Source organism: Ascidiella aspersa, chromosome 2 (assembly GCF_963924565.1).
Source record: "Ascidiella aspersa chromosome 2, kaAscAspe10.2, whole genome shotgun sequence".
NCBI lineage: Eukaryota > Metazoa > Chordata > Ascidiacea > Phlebobranchia > Ascidiidae > Ascidiella > Ascidiella aspersa.
The window spans coordinates 2,923,743-2,944,072 of record NC_139448.1 but is presented as its reverse complement, the minus strand read 5'-3'; the positions used below and the strand labels follow the sequence as shown (position 1 = coordinate 2,944,072).

Here is a 20,330-nt window from a genome sequence, read left to right as displayed (position 1 = left end):
AACTTTTTTCTTCGAATCGATTTCCTAACTTCATTTTTGATATTTCGTTCCGATTCACGATTTCAACTTGTCACGAGCGCTCTGATGCAAAAGGAACACGGAGACGAAAAAATTGGCGCGATTTTGGCCGGAACTGGATGTAGAGGCGAAACGTGTGACGTTAGCAAATGTCGCGCTGTAGATCTTCGCGTGTCAAGCCAAGATTACGCGATTTTGGCGGGGTTTTTGTCTAGGTGTGATGATTTACCGGTGAACAACGGAACACGTGTAAAATTACTTTCGGAATTCGGTGATTATAACGAGAAAAGTCATCGGCAACGCGTTTTAATTAGTCACTGTTCGCCGCCCACACAAATTTAAAGCAAATTTACATGGCGTGTTTAAAATTTTTAGGTATAATAATATTTTTCTTTAATAAAAGAAATTGTAATTTATAAATTGAAGAAACTGTGTAAGTTTCTGTAACTGCAGGTTTCGTTTAACATAAGTTATGTGAACAGAAATCCCTATTATAACACAAATTCTGTCTAAAAAATAGGTAATAGAAAGATTAAATGCTAAATTTAAGTTAAATTGCAGGTTAGACGCTGTAGCAAACGTATTTAACCTTCGAAAATCGCTTTTTATCAAAGTTAATAATTAAAAAAACTTTAATTTCCACGAAGTAATCGAGACCAATCACGTTGTGCTAATCCTGTATAACCTGTTTTTTTACGTTTTTGCCAACCAATATGATGTTGATTTTTTTTGCGATACGATATTGATTTTTTATGTGTCGAGTTTTTCTATATTTCTAAAATATGCCTAAAATTTTAATTAATTAAAATGAAAAATCCAAAAAACATCTCCGTTTATCTATTTATACTTAAAAATAGCATGATTTTTTTACCTTTGGTTGAGATAAAGAATTCGTGTTTTGCAGTATAATTACCTCGAAAAACACTTTATAACCAGGTAGAAGCGTGCCACAAAGTTTCAAGAGGCTCAGTAATACAACGACCGAAACAAATCTTTAATTTTCAACGCCAACTCCGTCTTGCAAAGCCGTTTTGTATTAGAGCGACGCCATTTTAAGGTTTTGCGTAAATTTTGTAGCTAGAGCTAAATACTTTATCACTCAATGTGAACTTGATCAAACTTTGCAATCTGGAAATTAAATAAATCAAAAATCTTAAATAAGTTTTTAACCAACTAATATACGAAGTATAATAGAATCATAAATTATAAGTCATTTTTTTAACGGTTATTAAATTTGTAAATTAAGTTTTGCCTTAAAACGAATAAGAATGATTAATTTGAGATATGATCTGGGTTATTTCTTGAATTAATTTAGGTTTGAATCGTATCAAGTAACGTATTAGTTAAGCTATATACCCTTCAGTTAATAAAATTTACTCCGAGTCATAAAATCTACCATACTTCGTGATTTACTGAATCGGTTTTTCCCGGGCAAGCGTTCGATTTCAAATTACCGCTACACCACAGAGAACGCAAAATAGATAAATATTCTAATACCGGAACTTAGTGACAATTTTTCAGATTCTAAAATTTAAGTGCAGACAAGCTTATTTGTTCAACCAGATTGTTTCAGACTTCACAGGAAAGACTTAAGTGTGAAAATCACTCGCTCCTTCACCCTAAGCATTTGCGGAATGTACAGTCTGGGCCATTTCCCCAAACCACAATTTCCTATTTTCATTTACCCACATCAATCAGCAGTGCTTTGCGCGGGGGAATGTCCCTTTTTGACCGCTGTTATGTAACCCTCTTTCTTAAAAGAGATCAAATTGCAAAACCTTGAAACCTAAATTGGCCTCTGATTGGAAATTGAAACAAATTTACTCCGTTTAAAACGTTAGTAGGTTTATCCAGATAAAAGCGTATATACATTTAAAATTTTTTTTTATTATTTTAACTTATTTGGAATTTGAATATACCGAAAAAAGAGCATAAGCTGCAAACGTCGTTTAGTATCGGATCGGTCAAACACTTTTCCCCAAAACATCGGGTATCAGACATCCCTAGTAATCACCATTCGCACTAAAGCTGAATATTTTATTTAAAAAGTTTGAACTGTGGAACCCGTAAAGTTTGAACTGTGGAACCCGTAAAGTTTTCGAAGCATTTTTTATAAAAATATGTTGTACTGACGATGTCATGGTTTATTGATTGATTGCTGAAAATGTCTAAAAATATAAAGGTCGATTTTATCGATTTTTCTAGGATTGATTGAAGTTTATTGAAAGTTCTAACTGTTATATGTAAGTTTAAGCATATTGGTCTGTTCAGTTCATTCTCATGTGTTGTGATAGACAAGGCTGTTTCTGTTTGTTACAGAGCTACCTGAACTAAGTCTGTATTAACCGCAATTCTAAACGTTCTGGCGCGGGCAGAAATTATTTTGTGTACTCTCCTAATTACCTAAAAAGCGGAGATTTCTCACGAAACAAGCACCATTGTTTCGTAACCACGCAATCAGCCTGAAAGATCGCGGAAAACTAGACTCGCAACTTTAAAAGATTCGCTGTGAACACAAGCAAAGCGATTCTGTAACTTTTTGCTCCAACAAAAAGCACAAAAACCGCGCTGATCAGATTTTCGGCCGAGAATAACTGGTTCTGGCGGCGAACTGATCTTTTGTTTTGCCGATGGCGAGAAGCCTTTATCAGTTTAGACGGCTAGACGTCCATTTTTCCCGACTTGTGTCTCTATTTTAAGGCGGCTTAAGCATGTCTATTGTCTGGCCTGTGATTTCCGCAACACCTGGATGGTCGATTCGTCTGGTTTTGTTCCTCGACTTTTGACACCAAGACGTTTTGCCGACTTTTGTTTTTAGCAATTAAAGACTGCTTCTACCACTAAGAGTTAGGAAGCCCTTATTCGCCATTTATAAAATTACAAGTAGTAAAAGCCAAATCGTTAGCTCCTAGTTTTTCCGCAGAAATACCAAGGGTAGGAAACATGCACACAAAGATAGTTAAAAATGGTAGTGTGATCGTGTCGCTGATTTGAAGTATTTATCATTTATACTGGAGCTAGTATAAGTCGCCGTGCTGGATAAATTACGGTTATCGATTGAAAGAGATTAAACCTGAATGGAACATTAAAGAAATTTGAATTTCCATTTGCGATTTGCATTTTTGTTCCGGATCCCATTAATCACTGCAGCTGTATTTTTGTAGTTTTGTATCGTTACTCTTTTACTCTTTTTAGTTTGGGAATGGGTAACATCTTGATGTTGAAAATGCATTTTCGAGGGCTCTCGAACCGTTCCAAATGCTACCTACCTCGAAATGGCATTTAGTATTCCTACAACGTCTAGCTAAAAAACCTCCAACCATTATGCTCAAGTCTTGAAATGTTTTGAAAAATGTTAAATATTTCAAAGAAAACCACCAATGTCGCTTGTTGGGCTTGTTCGCGCGATTTAACCAGCAATTGAATTTCTAGCAGCCGCCATGTCTGTCCCCGAAGCCCTGTGTGGCCAGATCTCAAACTGTCGTCGTACACTTAACAAGGGTCGCATTCAGTTAAATCTGAAGAAAGGCAGCCGCTTTCCCATGCTGATAAGCAAGCCCTGTTGAAAGCTTTCGACCAGGCACTTTTTCCAATGACAGCCAATGCGACCTTTTAGGCCCATTGATTAATTGCGACCGTCTCAGCTATTAGCGCCTACCCCTATAAAGGCAGTCTTTTTATTAGGGGTGCTAAAAAAATTCCGCTAAATATGACGTTATGTTGAGTAAGATATATTTATATTTTTATGTTCAATACTTTTATTCCTTGATAAATGCGAAAAAATGCGGCCCGTCTTTTAGGGAACGCTCCATAATGGTTCAGTTGGTTTCGTTTTAAAAAATAACGTCTTTATAATATAACTGTAAACGTTTGTAATTAATAAATTAAACTATTTTGGGCATTTTTTACAAGCAAGTCAGGTGATAATTTGCTGAAATACTAGCCATTCGAAATACTGCTTAACCAACGTCAAAATTTATGCGGAAATTGAGTCTAAAGTCGCACGTATTAAACAAAATACACAGTACGGAAAGATTTATCATTGTTTTAAGGGACTGAGCTCCTCAAACTCAATGTCCACCCCTATCGAGCGAATTGCGGCTTCTCGATAATTCCGCCTAGTTTTGAGGCACGTTTTTCCGCCAATGTGGCGCCACTTTTATCCTTCCAGCTATATGTGTGTAGAGTGATCGCCTGTCTTACTTGATCCCCGTTAAGCCTAAACGACTGCTTCGCTTCCGTCCATTTTCGAAAAAGCGCTGCTTTAAGTGTTTTATTTGCGCCTTAAAGCCTGTTCATATCACAATCTCATGCTTCCCTAGGTATATTTGTTAGCACTAATGTTTTCCCCAGACATGCTAAATCTTTTTGCACCCGATTCCCACAGTTTTGTGCGATTGAAGCGGTTTACACTTTACATATTTGTTTTTTACAACTGAGATGTTTATTAATATTATTGTGGGTTTTTTTGCTTTAATAAAGCGTCATATTCCTTTTGCTAGGCAGTGGCTCTTACTGCTGTTTTTATTTTTGCGTTTAAAGCAGTTTTTTTTTTGTTTTTTGGTTTTAAAAGTAAATTTAAATTGTGCGTTGGTCTCTGTTTTATTGATAGCTTGGTAAAATTTTGTTTTTACATTCCTAACTTATTTGTCAGCTGAAAACTTGTGGTAATTACTGCCCTAATGTTAAAATGCTGAGGTTGTTATGCGGTTATATCGCTTAAAGCCCTTTCATCATATTAATATCAAGCCGCGACCAAACTATATAAAGCAGCGACGCAAATGGTAAGGGATGTGGTTTCGCCGGCTCACTACCAGATCTCCAGTTACATTCCTTAAGAGCCTAGCCTTGTAAGTTATAACGAAGCACCAAGACTCCAGTAGCCATTTGAGAGGGGAAATGTGCTTTTGGAAGTGTTACGATTAATGGTGCTTAAGACGTAGGCCATGTTTTGATCTCAGCTTGAAAAAGTGGGCGTTGGCTTAATCTGGAAGTGCTGTACTATGCCATTGCTGGTAACATTACTTACAGATTTATTGAAAACAGCTTTGCAGACCTTGTTTTTTAACCGTCGCAAATCATTGAAAGGTTTATAAAGAAAATAAAGAAACTTTTGTTGAGAGTTTTTAAACGGGAGATAATGAATATCATTTCATTTGTTGCTGCCACATATTCATACGCTCAAGTACACACATTGTACTTCGTACACACACACGCACATACGCATGCACTTGCACACACACACACACATACGCATGCACGTGCGCACACACACACACACATACGCATGCACGCGTGCACACACAAACACATATAGTTGCTTGCGCACATATAGACACGCACATCCCGCACACACAGGTAGAGACCTTGGCATATTTCCCGGCGGTGCTTTTCATGCCGCAATGACGTAAATGCATTCCATCCATGTGGCGGTTTACCTTAAGGTGTGGAAATGTCACCTAAATAGGGTTGAAACGAAAATTGATTCACAGACTGCTAAGAGATCTATATATATAGGTTTTGATTTCAAAGTTTTTTTTAGTCGTTGTTGAATAATGGCGTATCTGTACAACTACATAACCCAGCTCTATGCATAGCGCCTACTTAAAGTAGTTGGAAACTTACCAATAGGAGTATAGAAACCAAAATTACGGAAAAATATTTCTAAAGTGCGAAAATGACCTTAATCAAGGCAAGATACGCACTATTGTAAAAACCCCAGGAGAAAAACAGCCTAAATTCTTTGTTAAATACAGCGGTTTTGATCACGTAGACACCACCCACATTATTATGTGGTCCATATGACGCTAAGTGGCTAACAGGATAATGAATTATGCATACAAGTAGTTTGGCACATTGGCTCTGCTGGGTTGCCACTCCTTGTGGTTGTACAACTCCAATATCCTGGCGTCTTGCCTTAATATGTGCATTTTGGCTTATTGTCCAGGTTACATGAGGACATGTTGGGGTTAGCCTTTTGCACTTGCCTTTCAGCTGGGTTTGCTGTATTGGTCTTACGTTGAAAATATAATTTGCACTACCAAATATGTACCGGTGTTGTTGCTATGTTACATAAAAGATTTTTTGACGAATATGTTTATAAGTTGTTTTGATTTCCAAAAAAACACTTTGGTTGTTTTTATATACTGTTTTTTTTTTTTTTTTTTTGGCCTTATTTTTAGTTGATACTGTTTAAAAAAAATGCTTATTGTTTCTCGACATGGCGGATCAGCTGCTAGAAAATATGAAAGAACCTCCCTTAAACCAACGTTCAAATGTCGTTCATAGTTAAACAAGATAAACCCTACAAATCTAACACTATTTTGCCCACATAAATGCAAATACTTAATCACACACTTGCAACAATTATAGGTGTCCCGTTTAAATGCTAGCGCTGCATGTTTTCTTCCCAGCGTTAATATTAGCGGAAGCTGTCATCGTAACACCTTGCACGATTCCCTCGTTTTGACAGATGGCACTTGACACGACCAAACGTTGCTGAAGCTGCGTTTATTAGCTGCACCGAAGGCCTTTTATTGATAGGTTGACACTTCCTCACATTAATGCATATCCCAGCACCCTGTGTTTGACTTGTAGACGATTAAATTGATGTTAAAAGTGAATAAAACGTTATTTAAAGCGTTGACAATATTTTACCTAAGCTTTTGCCGTCTAACTACAAAATGTCTGTACAGTATGGGTTTTGATATTCCTTCTACGCCTAACTGAAACTTTCAGTCGTTATATTGATTTATTTCTACTTCTGGCCATGGTAAATGCCTTGCTTTCTTTAACAAAACCATACAAACTGGCTGATTAAAATATTACCTTTTTACTTGATTGAAAGCCATTATTTTAGCTCGTAGGTAGTTTATGATTCCGTAGTATTTTTAGAAACTTTACATAAAATACCGTTTTTTACGTTTTTTTCGTAAAACAAAAAATGTGGTAGATTTTGAAGTTCTTGTCGCTTCATAAACGTGCGTTCAAACATTTACGGGATTGTTGTTGCGTTATGAGGTTTGAAACCTCACCGATTCCTTCACATATTTCACCAAATATTCAGCAGCAGAGTTTTAGCGTGGGCGTAAATGCTTGCAGTGATTCCTTGCCTCAAAAATGTCAGCGGTTTGTTGATTAAGACCTAAGTCGTTTGTCTTAGAATAAAAATTAAAGTTCATACATAGGTATAGGTAGCACTTCGTTGATGTTTCCATAACGGCTGGAGGTTATAACTTCGTAAGATAATGGCTTCTTAAGATAATGGAGGTCGTAGATGTTGAAAATGAATTAAGATTTATTCGAAACGTTCAAAAAATGCTTCCCACTTCTGTATGGGCTTTGATATTCTTATTACGTAAAACTATAACCCCAGCCATTATGCTCGTAAACTCATATGTCGTGAGTCATCACTGCATCTTTGCCCGTAGTTAACCTTTGGATTTGTCCGTAGTTAACCTTGCCAATTATGAGACCAAGACCTCATTAAATTCAAGTGGAAACGCATTCTGTTGTTGCACTTGGTGGTTTAGGAGCGCACAGGTGGAAGTGTGCTGATGGATTGGCTTACATAAGACCAAGTATTCAACTTGGGCAAATTGATCTGCTGCCGTATTCTCTTGGTCACTCAGAGATTTCTGCTGGAAAATATCCGGTGTGCGGGTGTAACCTACTACTACAAAGTGGAATAAAAAACTGCTTCAAAACGGAAAGTGCTTACTTTATTGGAGCCTGATTAAAAGCAGTTTATAGTAATTACAAAGTTGCTAGACAATACCACTTGGTTAAGGCTGTTAATTTTCAAGGATTGCCAACTGTCAGTGATTGGTTTAAAACTGATAAAAATGGCTGCCCAGGCTCACTTTTCAAGTTCATGTGTTTTTGACACACGAACATCCAAAATGGCTGCACGACTTAGCTCGAAATTGCCTCTGGTGGTTGTTTAACTGCCTTGTATCGCGGAAGCCTAAGTAGTAAGGCGGCGGCTGGCAATATCTCGGAAAAGTCTTGATTTTCAACAGGTGCATCCTGAAAGTTGGCTTTTGACCGTTAGGGTCCGTGAAGCAGGTTGTGGGAAGAAGATTCAGAATCGAATCAACGAGGTGGCGCGCTTCAGGACAGTTCCTAAAAACGTTTTTTTGGGGGAACAAGGGGGGCATTTAAAAAGCAGATGTTTGGGACGGAAATTTTTTTCATGATTACGCTATAAGTACGTATCAAAAAGTTATTTTAAAATGATGTCGATTAACTCGACCTTTTTGGCTTTTGACAATACGACTATTAGAGACACATTTCTGCTGTGTTAACCGCAAAGAGCCACATACATGGGCAGAAACAATGACAGAGTTAATTGAAGACTTGACCGAAGTTGACCTACAACCTAAAAAACAGGAACAACAACATGAACTAAAAAGCCGCATAAAACCGGTTTAAGAGTTGCTTGTTGGCCACCCCTGCTATACTGCATCCCACCCACGCAAAGCAAAATGTTCTGCGGCAATCGCATATTTTGGGACCCAACAAATCTTCGGCGGGCTTTGCGGCTTCAAAATCCCGCAGAAACGCCCTGTTCATTCCAAACTTTTTGCGTGGGAGAGCCGAGTTATCACGGTAAATCGCAAGACCTTAATCTCATCATCTTCCATAACACTGTTGTTTAGTAAAGGCCAAGTGCGAGCGTAGATGCTGTTTTATGCTCTTACTACTAATCCGTAACTGACAAGAAAATTTGCCTGGAGAGATTGCGTTTTCTTTCAATGAAAAATGACCAGCGCAGATCGAGTTTTTAATATTACATTTAGTTTTTTTTTTTAATAACGCTGATTGCAATTTTTCCACTTGCCCTACTAATTTCGCTGCTATGATAGACTTCCGTACTTTGTTGATTACACGTCTCCTGTAAACATGTTTTGGAAAATTTAAACTTAAATGCACGCTTTGGTTGGTTGTATGTATAAATTAGCCTCAGTGCATGTTTTGGTTATACACTAGTGTTGTCATTAAAAAAACACCTGCAAAATCACAAGCAATGTAGTGCTTTGTTGCTTGTTAGGAAAAATTTTATACCGTAAATCCGCATGGTGGAAGCGTTTGAGAACCGATCCTACCCGTCAAAGTGTACGCACCCGCGATAACGATAAATTTATTTGTGTTTGTTGCTGAAACACGCCCATCCGCCCACACAAATACACAGTATGTCTTGCACTTTGCATATTAATGCACAAAGGTCCTATGCATTTCTTCGTGGTTGAAAGCCTTATCAGCAACTCTTGATTAAACTTCTTTCCCTACAATCAGAAACCGGTACGGAATGTACAGGTCGTTGCCCTGGCCTACAAATACAAATGTATTTGGGTATAAAACTTACTACCCAGAAATATATTTTTCTCCAATTGAATAGCGTATTTTTTGCCGAAAAATCGAGTTTTTACAAGATAAACCCTCTACCCAATTCTACTTGGGTGTTTTTCAAGGTTCCCAAAGTAGTTTGCCGTTTTGGGGGTCAACTTATGCACAACCCAAAATGAGCACCCAATTTTAACATTGAACTCTTGATTAAACTTTCTTTCCCTACAATCGGAAACCGTTATGGGATCACTGTAAAGGACGTTGCCTTATATGGAGTCTGCCACAACTTGGAACCCACGCATGTAAAAATTTCATAACCGATCCTTCTTGGTGTTGTAGTGTTGGACATGTTAGTTTGGCTTGCGAGTTAGACGTTAATGTCGATAAAATTCGAAACCCTTTTATGGTGAAAAAATACCTAAATTCTAACTCCTTGTTATTATAGTACACCATGGATTTTTAACACGAGAAGATACTCATTGGTTTGGCATTTTCCTTATGAAATAACTTGATCATGTTCAAATGATTTGGAACCATATGACAAGTTACTTCGCGGTTTTACAATGTTAATTGACTTAACAACTATTCAAAAAGTTTATGACATAATCGAATGATTTGAAGTTATAAGAAATTCATGCTTTTAACTCACTGGCTCCACCAACCTTTTTTAAATGGATCAAACAAAAGTACAAAACTAAAGGTTTGGCTCACATCAAGGCTTTTGTAAGGTTAATAATTTATTTTCAACGATACTTAGTTGTCCGATTGTTCAAACTTAATTCATTCAAGTTTAAATCGAATTTACCGCAAGGCCTCCATTGTTACGTCACAGATGGCCGACGCGCGACCCGCGTTTTGCCTGTTGGCGGTTTCTTCAAGTTCCAAAACACGCCAAAGCCACCATTGTTGCCCGCGTTCTATTCCCTTTGTTTCCTTCCGATGTTTGTGACGTCATAGTGTGGCGTTAGATGACGCGCGGGCGGGTGATTGTTTCCGGTCACGGTTGACGAAGCACGTAGACGCGACTAATATTAGTTTGGGTTTGGCGCCAAATCAAACCCATTCCCTTGTTTCCTAAACGAGCTAATTGCTAATTGGTCGGATATTTGTCCCTGAAATGTCCTTGAATGTTGGTTGGTGGCTTTTTGGAACTTCAATTCAAGTCGAGTAATTTGGAAGTGGAACAAATATCTGTTTTTTGCATGTTATGGGAAGTTATGCCGTATGGCTTTGTAACGTCTGTGTTTGAATTTTAGTAATAATACTGTCAATTTGAAACGAGGCGAACTGAAGCAGGAAAACACAGGAATTTTTCACACAACAATACGAAAAACTTTACATCATCAAATATGATATTATGTAACTGAAGAACATATTTGGCAAACGAAAGCTGAAACGCGAAATCTAAAACCCTATTTATCACATCGTAAAATCACTTAATGAACTCTAAGATTTGGCTTATGGCAGTTAATCAATTTGGGTGTTTAAGTGTTAATAAACACGTAACAAATACTCAAACGTTCATGTTCGATAAAATAAACATTGCGTTTTTTACAAACGTTGTCGGACACTGGTGATGACATGGGGTATTATCAAAACGTCTGTAAACAAACAAAATGTCCATTTTAAACAAAATGTCGATTTTATCCAATATAATGACTTTATTATTATTAATGAAAACACATGTACACTGTTTTGAATGTTTTATCTTAAAAAAACTTGGATATTTCGAAAGACTCCCAACGTAGAAATAAACACAACTTCGTTATCGCGGTTACTCGTAGAACGTTAACGGTGGAAATTTCAACTTGTTCGTAGAAAACCCACCAAACTGGCTTGATCCACGTTGTGCCCAAATATTGTGTCGGTTCATTTGTCCACATACAAACGTCTCGCGCAAATGTTGCAATCTATAGTTACGATACAAACAAACCACTCTGGAAAGTGTTCCTCTTATACCACCAACCTTAATATTTTGCTCAAAACACTAATTTTTTGTGCGATTTAACTTTTTCAAACGAAATATTTTTTTTGAGCGATCAGTTAGAATTTTATAAGCGAAGCACATTTTGTATTTTGTCTAAAAGCCTTGTGTATCCCAGCACACAGTTTGACAACCACGGATCTATAGTTTAATGGAAGGAACTGGTAATGCCGTTTACTAAAATAAAAAAATAAATATCATTAAAATAAAAAATATATTCCTTAAAAAACGTTAGAGCCTTTGAATAAACGAAGACTTGAGCGCGAAAAATAATTTCTTTAAAAAACGAGTGACCTTATTATCTATACTTTATTTTAAAACTTCTTCGAAATGATTCCACAAAACAGCGTTTGGCTTCACTTCGATTGGAAACCTTTAAAATCAATTCTGGCCCAATTTTAACTTTTTTTTTAACCGCTTGAATTCAAAATACCCCAAAACCCGATATTTGTCTCCAATGCAATTGGCACCTTTAAGGTCATTTCTGACAACTGACTCCATTTATTTCTTTTTTAAACCGTTTTATGTTACGAAACCCACAATTTGGCTCCAATGTGATTGGGACATTTAGGATCAATTCTGACAGCGCTGCCAAATAGTCTGCTAGCATTTTCCCAACGACCTCTATTCTCCAGTCCAAACCTCCCAATTGGCCAAAGGTCGTTGTTGTTAATTTTCAAAAAAAGCCACGTGTTCTCTATTCTCGGCGCCAAGACGACGTGCGTGACCTTCGCCGCCCGCAAGGTCAAATGTTGTTCGATGTACTTGGGTCTTCTATTGCTTCAGCTATTGCTCGAACGCTTTTAGATTGAAATCACTTGTTCTCACGCCGACCGCATTTGATATGGGCGCCACGTGGGCGAATTGACCTTGACAACGTGCTTCAAGGTCAAGTTGCGCTTAAATCTTAATTTGTGTCAATCATTCAAAACAGGTTTCATTTGAAATTAATATAAATATATAATCGCATTTTATTTTATATTAATGTATATCGGCATTGTACGAAAAATTGGCATTTTCTGGAAAACTGTAATTCACAAATAAACGACTAAAATTGTCAAGTTTACCTTTTTTTCCTTTAAAATGTAATTGAGCAAAATTCGTGAGCTAAGATTGGCGCGTTTTGCGTTTTAAAATTCGACTGCATAACTGTAAAATGTAAGGACGTAGCAAATACGATTTAAAGTTTATCGTGATGTCTTAAGCATTAGTTAAACGTTTTCCAATAGATTTTCTTAGTCTCCGCTTAGTTGTTTTATAGTGAAATCGCAAAAGCGACAAAAACCTACATAAAAGCAGAAGTATTTGTCAGATTTGTCAAGGCTGTCCTTTCAGACTTAAACAATAACCATCCGTCTATTAAACCGTCCCTAGGTCTAACCCGGTGTATGTGTTGTGTCGGTGTTTTCTTGATTCTAAAATTAAATTAAATCTTAGGGAATTCGCTATAAATGCGAAGTTAAAAACGAGAATTGTGGCCATTGCTCTTCAAATCAATCAACTTATAAAGACAATTTAAAACTAAATTAAATTTAAACCCGCTCTAGTCTAAACCCGGTATATGTGTTGTGTAGGTGTTTCTCTTTGTCCGTTCCTGTGCTAGAAGCCGAGAGAAGGCGCGCGACCCTGCAGACCCGGATAATTTCCCGCACGAGAGAATTAACCTGTTTACGTCGGATGAGCGGACGACCCCGTAAAAACGTTTTTTTTTCGTTGCGAATCACGTCTTAATCGTAATTAACACGCTCCAATGCTCACAGGAGTCACTGAACTTGTATTTTTTGACGTTTGAGTCAGATAATTGAGTAGGAGAAAAGCGATGCGTTAATTTGTATAAAAAAGCAAAAAAAATTGTCACTTCTAACTGATTGAAACATGAAGTTTTGTCAAAATGTTTTAAAAAAGTGTCATTTTTTGTTCCTTGACAAAAAAATTGTTATTGTTTTCTAATCTCAGGTTAGACAAAAAAAATATTTTTAAAGTGTTTATTAAGTTAAAAGAATCACTCAAATAAGCTAGAAAAAAATAGCGGTTGCAAACAAAGAAAAAAGGCCATTTTTCGGTAAATATTTTTAGGACAATTGTTTTTATATAATGAATTATGAATAAAACCCATATTTTGGTGATCCTTGTTTTGAAATAATTGTTCGCTAAAAATTGTTAGTTTTTTTATAACCAGTCATGTTTTCTCATTCGGTGGCCATTTATATCTTAGTTACTTCTTTCTTGCGCTTTGTAAATTCAAATCCGCTGTTTTGCTGAGGTGTCACTGGCTGCTTATTTCAACGCGTTTATTACAAGTGGTTACTAAGGTTAGGCTACTTACTTGCTAAGTAAGTGCTTCTCAACCCGCGTGTTTCGCGACCCAAAAAAATGTTGTGGCTATTTTATTTAAATTTTGTGGCTATTGTATTTAGTTGTGATGATTTGGTCATTAGTTTTGTATGGTTAGAATTTTTTATCGGATTGGTTCTGAATAAGATTCTTCAAAATTAGAGAAGATTTCAGAAGCAATGCGAAAACGTGACTCATTTTAGTTTAATTAGACTTTCATTAGTGCTTTTTTCTTCATTATGTTGTGTTCACATTAAGCTTACAAAACATTCAGTAGATAAAGTTAGGTCGCCAATGCTTCATTGTTATACTTACTCTTAGTATTTGCGTCACCGCGAAAAAGGTTAAGAAACACTGGCTTAACTCAACGTACGAGTAACCAGTAACACTTAACTACTCATTGATTACTCACTTACTCGACGTGGCGTTTTCGTAATTCTTTTGATTGACAGTTTTGCTTTTTAAGAAAATTTAAAGAATACATAAGCATTTTTTGTTTCGACTTCACAGTATAGTTTTCCTAATTTAGCACTGGAATATTTATATGCCACTGTATTTAACGATGCAGTATATTTTCAACAGCATATACAATTTTAGTGTTGCACATAAACGCAATTATTCAATATTTAGCTCAGTTTTTGCGATTAAAATCCAAGTTATTGAGTGTTATATTCGTGTTTCAATTTTTATTATTGTAACCTCATTCATTTTGGGCGCAAATATTCTATAATTTTTGGCATAAATAAACTGAAATGTTAAGCCAATCGTTAGGAATTGCTGTCATTTATGTAAATTTAGCTTGTCGCCATTCTCACCTCGGTGTTTCACTCAAATCTTGCGTCTTTTTGCTTTTAACGGTGCCCGATTGTCTCTTGTGTCCAAGTAGCTCGCGTGTTTTTCAATAAACTACGTGGAAATAACGTTTTTTGTATCTTGGGAGCAATTTTTAATAACAAAGAGAGAATAAACAGAGAAAATATCGTTTTGGTGTTTTTGCCCATACTGAGAAAATAAGAAATGCAACCTTGAAAAAAAAAGGTTTAAAAATTGCTTGCGTAAAAATTGCACGTTTTTAACACTAATCGTGGAAGTAAAGACTTTTTTTAATTAAGCGTGCTTAACCTAACTGTCAAATTCTGATACCAAATTGCAATTTAATTAAGGAAGTGTAATGTATAGTGAATAGTCCGACGCAATACCCAAGTCTCGGCGGAAATTCAGTAGGTGGCAATCTAAATGTGCAATAAACATATTTCCATCATCAAAACTCTTAGCAGGTTATAGTTAACGAAGAAGAAATACGACAGTCAATGTTGTTATAATGTTTCATAAAACCACCGCAACATCTGAGCAAATTGATGAAGTAGTCGCGCAATGCCAGAACTTTAGTCCATAACATGGTATTCACTTTTACTGGGCAACTAAGTAACTGGTTATTTAAAAAGAGAAGAATTCTATGCAGTTAAGCAAAAAGCAACTGGCAGTGTTGGAACAGGCTTTTAATCCAAATTTCAACCATAAAATATCATTACGATTTTTCAACTAGGCAACCGGATAACTTCGCATAGGATTTGTACGAAATATTTTTGCCTCTTTGAACTAAAGTTACCCAGAAACCATGTTTCACAAAACCTTGAAGACCTTCAAATTCACCGCGTGATGATTGAACTTTAACACAACACAAAAAATCTTTCTTGGATCTGCATTTTCGCAGGATTATGATAAAACCCAAACCACACCGTGATTTCACTGACTTTTTGGCGGTGTTTTATCCTATTGTAATCCCAACTCTCTATTTGAAAAGAGCAGAACACTATTGTTACGCAAAATACATCATCAATTATGCTTGAAAACTTATAAATATGATTTCCCTTCTATTTGAATAAGTTTTTAAGGAGAACGGATGATGCATTGTGTGGAATTAGTTTTCTGCTTTTTTCAAACAAATGTGTTTTAGATCTTTTTTATACCCTTTGTGGCTCTGTTCGGATCTTAGGATATGAATAAACGATTAACTAGCAGTGTTGGAACAGGCCTATAGATCCCAATATAAACAATAAAAATATTATTATTTTTTCGGGGAAATGGATAGTTTGGGTTTGGGCTTTGTATGAATTATTTTTGCCTCTTTGAACTTAAGTTATCCAGAAACCATGTTTCACAAAACCTTGAAGACCTTCAAATTCACCGCGTGATGATTTCACTTTAACACAACACAAAAAATATTTCTTGAATCTGCATTTTCGCAGGATTAGGATAAAACCCAAACCACACCGTGATTTCACTGCATTTTGACGTGTTTTATCCTATTGTAATCCCGACCACAATTCATACTCACTAATGTTACTTGCTGTTAGTTCTTAAAGCACGTAAAGCATCACCAAATAAGGCATTGCGGACTCGACAAGAGTTAAAGTTCGCTTGCATTCACCACCCACGCAAAACCAATGCAAATAAACATGACATACATTTCGTTAGCAGCAGAATACTCTATAGCAAAGCTAATCCATTCGAAATAAGATATACTAACGATATATATGTATGTATATATTAAGATATTTTATCAGTGTCTGACCTGAATTGCTAGCTTTTCTGGATTATTTTACTAATCAGGAATTAAGGTCAACATTTATCTTTCAAGGGTTTAGGTGATTTCCAATATCACTTATTCAGTGCAACATATATTTCATTGGGCATTACTCGCATGCAATTACACAAATGTCACCACAACGCTAATTTACAAAATGCGTAAAGTTGAACAATTTCATGAATCTGATAAAAATGCCAATGTGATGAATGTGAAGACCCTGATGAATCTTATCAATTGTGAAACGTTACATGTGAAAAAACATTTTCAAGGGTAAAAGTGATTTTAAATATCAAACATTCAGTGCAACAGCAACATTTTTTTACGTATAAACTTATTGCGGGCTGTATTACTAACCTATAGCGCTTGTAAGTAAAACGGGTACAATTCCTTAACCTGATGAATCACGGCTGTGCGAAAGTTGGTCAACTTAAAAATACAATTTGCCAACATTGCAACTTGTTTTCAGATTTGGATAATTAAGACAAACACGACTACCAATCAATATTCCTTTTAGAATTTGCCTTTAATCTGTAATTTTCCACATCACCCATAATGTCCACAGACATACAACCTTCACATAATGTTATGCTTGGAGTTTTGCGATCGTGTTACTTTTTTATGTTAAATGTCACTTGTTTTCCGTTTTCGAATAATTAAGACAAATACAGCCACCAAACAAGATTCCTTTACGAATTTGGCTTTATCTTGTATTTTAACATCACTTATAATGCCCACAGTCAGACAAGCTTTATATAATGTTATGCTTGGAGGTTACGATCGTGTTGCTTGTTTTTGTTGAATTTTCCTGGAAACTTGTAACAGGTCGTGATCGCGTTACACGTGTTCACACAGCTCAGCTTGTCACCATGACCTTGTTGTTTTTGGAAGAAAACCTGTTTCTTTGGAGCTCGTATCTCCCCTAAACGAGCCATTGTGGTTATCTATTAAAGCAAAAATGCCGAAACATTATGATAGTTCGAAAAAGGTCTAACTATAGAGTCTGACATGTTAAAATGTAAAAAGAAATGCTCTTGCGGCAGTTCTTTTATTAAAACTGTTTAATTTTGGGTATCTCTAAACTGAACAGACCTTTGTTTTGAGTGTCACGTTTTAAGTATTTATGGACTAAAATATCTTGATTCTTTTGCGAATCTGTTTTCCTACCAACAACTTTCATCCGAAAATTACTGTTGTGACTTAAGGTAATGACTTCAGTTAATTCCAAGTCAAGTCATTTGTAAAATAACTGAAGTCAAGTCTAGTCCCAGCCAAGTTATTATGTAAGCAAGTCAACTTTAAGTCAAGTCATTTATATAATAACTGAAGTCAAATCAAGTCAACAAATTAACAAGTCAAGTCATTGGTAAAAAGGTCATTTCAACTGCTTTAACGCTGCCAAAAAAACTTCAATTACTTTATTCGGCTGATTGCTACAAACTTTGCAAAAAGTTAGCAGCAACAAATGGCCGCATTATCGCCTACGCAAATTCCACGTCTTGCGCAAGACGTCGCGCGTTATCTATTATGACATCATAGCGTACCGACGCTGTTGCGCTGTCTTTTGCCCAACAGGATCACCTTCTGTCGTGTTTTGAGGCTTAAGATTACTTTCACGCCTTATACTTTAAAGAGTTGAAATCACACGCCCTGTATTTTGTTAATGCATTTATGCGGATGTCATAAAGGATTAAACCATGTTGGAATTTCCTCTTTTAAAGCTAAAATTACATTTATTCTTTCTCGGGTATTTTTTAAACGTTGTTAGAAATTCTTTCCAACCATGGTGGTGCTGCAACTTGTGCCGCGGTAAAACGGTATTTTTGGCGACATTTGTCACAAATTTACTTTATCTACAAAATAACAAAAATTTTTTTTCACAACATTTTTCAATTTTTAAATATCAATGGTTGTCTTTGATTTTTTTTGCGCGGTAAAACGTTTTAAAAGTCCCCAAGTCGCCACTTTTTCTTTGATTTAAATTATGAGACAGCCCTGGATTCAAGCGTCTCTCAAATTGACTCCGAGCGAACGCTAAAACATCTTTGAAAAGATGTATGTTTGTTACAGCAGTTGTTTTGTCCATTAACGCTGATATATACTCATTTTAAATTACAACTAAAAATACGAATTAAATAGCTCTAACAGTGCAAAATTGACGTGCAGAGAGCGGACCAAGCCCTTGTTCTACAGGTCACTATGTTTGTTACAATAAACGAAGAAAAACATAAATCATCAGTTGCTTAGTCCATTAACGCTAACTGATTTTAAATTACAACAAAAACATAATAATTCAGTATCTTTAAAAACACAAGGTTGGCTTGTGGAGAGTGAAGCGAGAAAAAGCGTTAGATTATGATGTCATTGAAACCACGAGCGGTTTAGCGGACCACGCCCTTGTTTCACAGGTCACTTCTGCAAAATTACGGTCTAGAAGGTCACCAATGCAGTTGGCTTAGTTTCAGGACTATTTTTTCTTGTCTCGCGTTGTTATCTTACTTACTGATCTCCTTCGACGGAAAGCCCCGAGTTACTCTTTTGCGGGGTTGCAGAACTTTCATTTTGCGGAACATCCTGTTAAATAGTTGCAGGCCTTAGTCTTTAAAAACCCACATTTTTTTGAACACTCTTGAATTTATTTACTAAAAATGTGTGGCAACATTAGAAAAAGCAGCTTCAAAAGGTTTTTGCTATGTCGTTAAAAGTTTTTGCTATGTCGTTAAAATAATCGATTTTTATTTACCAAGCGATTGAGTTATAAATCTTGCAATTTTAAAATAGCAATAGTTGTCTCTGAATTTTTTGCGCGTTGAAACGTTTTGAAAATCCCTAAGTCGCTAATTTTTCTTCGATTTACATCATAAAATTATGAGGCAACCCTAGATTCAAGCGTCTCATAAATTGAATCCAAACCTAGAACGCAAAAAGGTCTTTAAAAAAGATATATGTTTGTTACCCCAAACGAAGAAAAACAAAAACCAACAGTTGTTTAGTCCATTAACGCTAACTAATTTTAAATTACAACTAAAAACATAAGAATTCAGTATCTTTAAAAATACAAGGTTGGCTTGTGGAGAGTGAAGCGAGAAAAAGCGTTAGATTATGATGTCATTGAAACCACGAGCGGTTTAGCGGGCCACGCCCTTGTTCTACTGTTCACTTCCGCAAAATTGCGGTCTAGAAGGTCAACCAATGCAGTTGGTTCAGTTTCAGGACTATTTTTCTTGTCTCGCGTTGTTATCTTACTTACTGATTTCTTTCAACGCAAAGACTTGAACTTTGCGGGGTTATAGAACTTTCATTTTGCGTCAACATCCTGTGAAATTGCAGGCCTTAGTCTTTAAAAACCTACATTTTTTTTGAACACTCTTGAATTTATTTACTAAAAATGTGCGGCAACCTTAGATTAAGGAGTCCCACCAATCGATGCTAAGCCGGGCATTTTTTTAGAATGCTAAAAGGTTTCATAAATGACTTGTATTTGTTACAAACACTTTAAAGAACAATACAACAACAAAAAACAGTTGTTTATTTTGGCGATATATATATATACTAACTGAACCCACACGAAAATACGAGTTTAGAAGCTTAAAACTTAACAAGAACGAATCTAGAAAAAGCGTTCGATTATAATGTCATTGAAACCACGCCCTTGTTGGAGAGTCACTTTGCCTGCGGTCACTTGTTGCAGCCTAGAAGGTTGCCCAATGCAATTGGCTTAGTTTCAAAGTTATTAATTTTCCTTGTCTCGCGTCGGTATCTCACTCGCTAATCTTTTTCGACGCAGCGCACCGAGTTTAACTTTGTGGGGTTGTATAACTTTATTATGCGTCAACACCCTGTGGTTCGTATCTCACTATAGTTGAACTTAAACCATTAAACGCAAAACGTTTTCAAGTTTTTATTTTTTTTTGCGTCTAAACGCGCACTCGTCTTGATCTTATTAAGGTCTTTGGAAAAGTCTAAAATCGTTACGGTAACAAACGTGCGCTAAAAACGCCAATAAATTTATCTTCAAATTGTCTCAAACTCGCACTTGGCTTGGCCTTTTTTAAACCG

At 36.2% G+C, this 20,330-nt stretch overlaps 1 protein-coding gene across 2 annotated transcripts in view; it reads left to right on the top strand.

Annotated features, from left to right (window-relative positions):
- Nucleotides 1–20,330, top strand: part of LOC146163141 (phospholipid phosphatase 1-like) — a 43,520-nt gene that overhangs the window by 15,104 nt on the left and 8,086 nt on the right. The window contains exon 7 of one of the 2 annotated variants that reach the window (XM_083381987.1): nucleotides 12,925–14,608. The exons of the other annotated variant lie outside the window; for it this stretch is intronic. Within the exon in view, the coding sequence (XP_083238113.1) occupies nucleotides 12,925–13,047 (123 nt within the window). The 3' untranslated portion in view covers nucleotides 13,048–14,608. Of the gene's footprint in view, nucleotides 1–12,924; nucleotides 14,609–20,330 lie in introns of those variants that run through there. 2 annotated transcript variants of the gene reach the window in all.